Below are 6,898 nucleotides of genomic sequence, written 5' to 3'. Positions count from 1 at the left end.
AATATCGGCCGAGAACATTAATACGGGAGTGTTTGGTTTGCATGAGAATAAAAATCGAAATAATTTGGAATCGAAATCGGAATGATCAAATTTTTCGAAGTGTTTATTTCATGACCAGAATCGGAATCGAAATTAAAATTAGAATGAAAATTTGAATCCATAAAAGAGAGTAGAGATTGAGTTCTATATATATTGAGCCATTTTCATTCCATTCCAGAATCGGAACGAGATTCTTCCCAATCAAACAGTGAGAATGAAAATCATCCATTCTGATTCTGATTCTAGACTCCTCCACTCCTCTCAATCAAACGCCCTCTAAATATTATTATGAGCATCCATGTGCATGTATGGATGTGTTTAATCCTTCTCCCAACAAGCCACGACGAGAAAGATAGAAGATGCTACTTCATGGGAAAGTACAGGAATGAGCTATGGAGAAGGGAAAAAACCAGAGGTCACCAGGGCCTTTGAGGAAAGTCACCATCATCGGGATAGAAGAGGCAGAGGAGGATGCTAGAATAACCATACGAACACAGCTCTTTTACAATCCATGTCGGGAATCTGCCAGACAACATACAAACGTTTCCGTTGGTCATAACTCTGTGCTTCTTTTACTTTTTCTAGTGCTAATTGTCATTCTCTGCGTTACTTGTCCCACCATTTTCATTCCTTTCATTTCATTGTCAAGTTGATATCTTAGGGCTTTTAGAACAGAAGAACATTGGTCACCTATATGTCCAAAAAGTTGCTCAAATTTCTCTTAGAGGTTTCATAATTCGCCACCAATTAAAATATGGTTTTGTAAACTTCCGTTAAACAATAATTTCCTTCGAACAAATTAGTTTAGAGCAACATCCATGTCACCAGTAAAGAATACCAAATGACTTGCATCATCTTTTAACAATAATTACTTTCTTCAGTCAATGGATCCCCTACTCATTTGTCTGACAAACCTGTGCGCATGCTAGCTCTAAATCTCAAGGGTTTCAACAACATAGGATGCTCATCCACCAGGTACTTTCAGTTGCTCAATTTGATCATCAGCTAAACCATTGACACTTTGACCCAAATTTTAGTAGGGTCAGTCAAGCAACAAAATCCTACTAGACATTATCTGGTTCATATTCATTGTAACTGGTACACAAAATGCTCTTTAACATTAGTCAAATGGAAATTACAAACTTTCCCTCACTGAGAAGAGAGGCTGATTCAGATATGAGAATCTGTTAAAAGCCTAAATTTACTTTAAAAAGGCATCACAATGAATTGTTATGCTACAGATTTGTACCTGCACAGAACTCTGCATCTGAGAACCCTATCATGAACATAGAATCCTGGCATTACCATGATTTTGACTTGAGCTGGAGCTTGTGCTCTGTGCCGATCAAAAAGGATATCCTCCATATAAAGGGGATCAAAACTTCTGTTCTCCTCAACCCGCAAGATCACCAGGGGTGGGCTGAAGGAGAAAGCCAGCAGATGAAGCAACCAAATGCACTTGGCAGCAACAAAGAATGACTGAAGCAGCGGTTCAGGCCATGGCCTCAACCAATTCAGTATAGAAATAACGCCACTCATTTTTTGATCACAGAACTTGCTGAATTCTTCACTGTAGCACTTAGTTCCCTTCTGCAAGACCTCATTCCAGCTCAAGTTCCGTAGAGCAACAAAAGCTGAGAAGTTCTCCTGGCTATCTTGCTGAGGGTCCAGATATTTTGGTGATCCATTCTTCTGGAACACACAGTTCTCAAAGTCCTCATATAGAGACTGGTTTATAAGAGCTTCCAAATGATACAGTACTCCTTTCGAGTATTTGTTGCTTAATGTCATATGATGAGGTTGGAGGAGCAAGTTTAGCTTCTCCATTAGATCACCATCAGTTTCTTCAATCTGGTGGACAAGTGTCTTGCAGAGTTGTTTCACAGAAAGCCTTGCTTCAGATACTATCTGTAAGAAACCTTCTACCATTACTTCATGACTGACAGGAATTAAATTGTCTCTGCTGCTACTGATGGATTTTGTTCTCTTTGACAAATTTGGCCTATCCAGAACCTGAGTGTCCTTCGCTTGTACTGCCTGTTTTAGAGCCTTCTTCAGCTCTTCACAGTATGTTTCTAAGCTTGCTAGCTTCTGTACTAGTTCTCCTAATGAGGATTTCATCTCTGCAACTTCTGCCAATGCAGCATCCCTTCTCTCATTGGCCTCGAGCAGCTCTTTCTTCAATAACTCAAGGGAAAACACCCCCCAATCTTTTAAATAGTGGGTTGTGTCCACAGATTCTATCATGTTTGGGGACATCTCCAACTTGGTTTTCTTCTTAGATTTGGGAAACAACCATGAAAGTATTGGTCCTCTCTGCTTTGTATGCAACTGTATGGATGGCTGTGTGTCAGGCACTGGTGCTGTGCTGGTAACATTCTTATGGTTCTTTTGATCATTTTCAGATTCCATGTTGATAGTTGCAGGCTTACACGTATTGGATGTTGTGGCGGTTTTGAACTCTTCTGAACTGGTTCTCCTACTTGAAGATTTATCAGCTCCAGAAGCAATTTGCAGAAGGGACATGTGGTTTATATATGGGCTTCTGTTGGAGAAATAGTTATTTGAAGAGCTAATATGTTGTTCACTATTTGAGGAAGAAAATTTATTTACACTTTTATTATCAGAGGAAATTGCTTCATCATCTTTTCCTTCTCCTTCCAGCACAATTCCACTCCAGATTTCTGATAAGCTTCGGTTCTCTGGACAAATATAGTGATACCCAGGAAAGGTTTCTGCTTCATAACTCTGCAAGAATGTCAATAAATCACAAAGCTGTCTTTACGAACCCAATAAATGAATAAAACTTAATAATGAGTGATATCTCCCCCATTAGAATCCATAAAACTTAATATTTTGTCTGCTGACAATAGTACTCATTGGAAGTTCAAATATTGACAGGTCTAGTGACATAAAGATCTCACAATCCACAGCAACATAATCTCATGGAGAATTATACATAAAGATGAAACCAGAAAATGATATTTCAATGGATATTTTGCTCAACTACTATCTTCCAGTGAAAATGAAATTGTGACAAATATATATATATCTTTGTTTTTCACTGCACCATGCATATTCTTCTAATAATAGTCATTCAATTCCCAAGACAGTGTAAGTTAGAAAATATCAAAAACGGATAGGCATACAAAACCATGCTACCATACTGGACAAATATCAGAAGCTGATAACAAGCCTTAACAAGCAAAGAAGTGAACCCATGTCACCATTGCCCAACAAAAATGATTAAGACCACCATGTCACCCATGAAAAAGCAGCAAGAGTAACAGAAGCTGAAATCCTGAAAGAGTATTGCTCTTTTGACTTATTAATCCCATTCTTTCTAATCAACATTTAGAAAATTTTGTTTCAAAACAGAGATAACATTGAAACAATATGCAAGGCCAATTCAATATGGATAACTCAACAGAACAAATAAAACATTTCACTGATAAAGCTAACAGCTTTTGTGATTAATCTTCATTATAAATATTCAAGTGCCACAAATATTCGCATGTAGAAGAGCAAGGCCCAATTTGCAAGCAACATCCCAGCCTTAAATATTTCTGGGTACGTATAGGAGCTAAAAGTTAGTATAATTCTTTACTTTGAGAATGCAGTTTTCAAACAAGTACCGACAGTCCTTGATGAAATTTTATGTTCTAGAATCACCACTAGGAACACTCAATTAGGCCAAGTAGAACCACTTGATAAAGATTTATAACTAGAGGGCTTTAATCACAAGAAAGCTAGGGAATCTGGTTGGGCTGGCACAACCCTACTCAACTGACTAAAGAAGGAAAATTAACAAATATGTGCACCATTCATATTCATGAGGAATGATCTCACCCTCGTCACCCATATGCTTGGACAGTTCAACAATTGATTCAGCTCTTTTGAGTTATCAAGGGATCTAAATGATGGTAATTAGCTTGGAGCAATGGCTTACAATGAACAAGTCCTGATTTACATAAACTTTGGCTAATATTTAAATCACATTATTATCTGAAAACAGCCAGGAAGGACCAAGCGGAAGCAAATATAGAGAATGCTGGGAAGTTAGTTCCCGCCTTGTTAGAAAGTGGACATTAAGACTAACCAGGCTACCAAAATTTTCCAACAAATAAAACTCTAGCATGGTTGTTTATGAGAGCAACAGACAAAATCAAGCATTGTTTCTGTACCACTAGAGCATATGAGATGTAGTATTGTTTTCTCACAGTTTTGTACAAACTGTACTTGGGACAAAGAATGTAGGCTTCATAAAGGAAAGGAAGGAAAAAAAAAAAAAGAAGGGGAGGGGTATGATTGGGTTCTTAGAAGAGAAAATCACCATAGTAAACTTGCATGAGAAGAACTATGAAGAAGCATCAGAAAAATAGAGCCCTTTTCTTTATATGGAAGAAAATAAACAACTGGGTGGTTTATTTATCCTTGTGAATTGCTCTCCTAACTGAATCATCTACTTCTTGTTGCAGATGGATGTAGTCCTCTTTTCATAGCACAGAAATCATAACTTTCCTACTTGCATTCGTTTTTCTTTACATGCAAGCATGCCTCTTCATAATCTTCTTCGAATCTTGTCTTACAAGTTGCATAATAACAGAGACATCAAGAGTTTTATTTATAATAATAATTATAAAAAAAAAAAAGCAACTTGGGTAAACATAGAACCACTTAACACTTCATGAAAGATGCCACCAGTACCCATCTCACAAAAGTACCAAAGGCAGTTATAACACACTCGAGAACGCATGATGAATGAGGAGGTATCAAAAGAAGGAACTAGAACACCGTAGTACCATGCACCCTTTGAATTAAAATATATAGCCGTATAAAGAGCCTGAGGAACTCTATTTATATACATTCCAAACCATCCACAAACCTTACATGAAATTCCCATGCCAAATCAAGACAACCAGATAAAAAGAGAAATTCAACTGCACCACAGCATCAGAAATCCATCAAAATCCAGAGCATGACTAAGAAATACACCTCCACCCAATCAGAAAGACATAAACCAACACAATGAACCCATCAAACTCAACTGGGAAAAAAAAAAGAAGAAGATTCATGCAATGATCTCCGCCAAAGAACCGCCTTTCTGGAAAACCAACATTCTCAACTCAAAAACAAAATAACCCACACACACACCCACACACACCCACCCACCATAAAAAAAAAAAAAAGATGGGAACAACTTCACCAAGAGCAGCAAGAACTCACCGGCGTGAAGACGGGGTAATCGTCGGCGGAGCATTGGTCAGGACCCCTGGAAAGAGAAGGGGAAGCGCCGGGCTGGAGCCTCGGGACGGCAGGGCTGCCACCGCTCCCCTGGAGCAGCGCCGCATGAAGGGCCCTGAGCTCGACGGCCTTGGCCATCGCGGCCTGGACGTCATGCCTGTGGATCCCCTGCGCCTGCGAAGCAGTAGAAGAAGCCATGGAGCTCAGAGGCACTCGGAGGTTGGGGATTAAGCTCCAGAGGAGATAATAATTTGATCATATCCAGAGAAACTAACTTGGAGCCAGAGAAATGATAGAGAGCGTGCGTGTTGGGATTCTGGAAGTCTCAGGTCTGGGGTAAAAGGGTAAGACCCCCAAGAGGAGGGTTAGAGGCAGTGGGGGTTTATATCTTCAAGAGAGAAAGCAACAGCCCTTTTTTTTTTTCTTTGGTAAGGGAAGCAACTGCCTTTTTTTAGTGCTCAGCGGAATGAATGGCAACACTATTATAGTATGGAGCGTGCCACTTCGGTCAGAATTACTCGAAAGCCTTTGCTCTCTTTTTATCAGCATATCATTATTTAGAATTCTTAAAATTTAATTATAGTTGTAATGGTAATAAAAATGATGAAAAGTTGAGGTACCTCTCTCTCTCTCTCTCTCTTCTTTGTTGTTGTTGTTGTTGTTGCTGAGAAGGTACCTTTCTTTTGAGATGAGAAGAAACCGACTTTAGTTATTGTTTGGATTAGATTAAGCAAGCATTAGGTGTGAAGAACTTTTGATTTGATTACTGTAAACTGCACATGTCAAGCGGATATACTAGCCAGAAAGAGGAGTTAGTTTCATCCTTTTTTTTTTTTTTTTTTCTAATGATGAGAAAGAACTAGATTATTGATGCTTTGAGTCCTATTAGCTGTTGCCAGGCTGCTGCTTGCTTTAGCTGCTAAGGGGATGGATCTTATGTCAGAAAAAATGGTGGATTTGTCAACCAACCATGCTATAAGCTCTAAATTGGAGCTGTGGTGCTCGTGAGTCGTGATAGACAAAACTATTAGTAGGTGCCAGAGTTTCAATTTTTATTCTTTTATATATTTTATAGCAATAGGCAAGATGGAAGAAAAGGTTGAAGATATCATTATCAACCAAGCTATAGGCCCTAAATTGAATCTTGTGGATTTCCATTGTTGACCAGCTAGCTTTGATGGATTAGAGGGCCTTTTGGCTTATTATGCTACTAATGTGCCCCATTTCATGAGTGGCAGAATAGCCTTTTGTCCAAGAAAGAGGCCATGAGGCGAGAAGATGGTGAACCCTAGGAGTTTTGTCTGCACACGAATAATAAAAACCCTCTCTTAAAAAGCCAAGACGCAAAAACTAGCTTCATGCTGCCAGCAAGAACAAAATCCTTCTTTCTGGTTGTACAGGTATTATTTTAATCAAGAATTTAAGAGGCATCAAGCATCATTCTAGAAAAGAAAGGATGCTGGGTTCATGTGCAAGAAATAGAATATTTAGAAATCAGGCATGGTTTGAATTACATCATACTTGAGATATCTGAATAATGATGTAAAGGAAGTCATTCTTAAGAGAAAATAATAATAATAAATGTATCGGTACCCCGGAACTTCAAACAAAAAAA

General features: G+C 38.6%; 1 protein-coding gene across 2 annotated transcripts; it reads right to left on the bottom strand.

The window, feature by feature from the left end:
• Nucleotides 1-1,024: 1,024 nt before the first annotated feature.
• LOC105050224 (IRK-interacting protein) lies at nucleotides 1,025-5,899 on the bottom strand. 2 transcript variants are annotated; one of them, XM_073242362.1, is made up of 3 exons: nucleotides 5,559-5,899; nucleotides 5,266-5,457; nucleotides 1,025-2,787 (listed from the first exon to the last, which is right to left on the bottom strand). In XM_073242362.1, exons 2-3 carry the CDS (start codon nucleotides 5,419-5,421, stop codon nucleotides 1,270-1,272), a joined length of 1,674 nt encoding a protein of 557 aa, XP_073098463.1. In that variant the 5' UTR covers nucleotides 5,422-5,457; nucleotides 5,559-5,899; the 3' UTR covers nucleotides 1,025-1,269. The 2 variants fall into 2 exon arrangements, with proteins under 2 accessions (XP_073098463.1, XP_010928460.1); XM_010930158.4 differs by having other exon boundaries at nucleotides 5,266-5,898.
• Nucleotides 5,900-6,898: the final 999 nt, after the last annotated feature.

Source organism: Elaeis guineensis, chromosome 8, assembly GCF_000442705.2.
Source record: "Elaeis guineensis isolate ETL-2024a chromosome 8, EG11, whole genome shotgun sequence".
NCBI classification, from domain to species: Eukaryota; Viridiplantae; Streptophyta; class Magnoliopsida; order Arecales; family Arecaceae; genus Elaeis; species Elaeis guineensis.
This window is presented reverse-complemented; position numbering and strand designations above follow the sequence as displayed.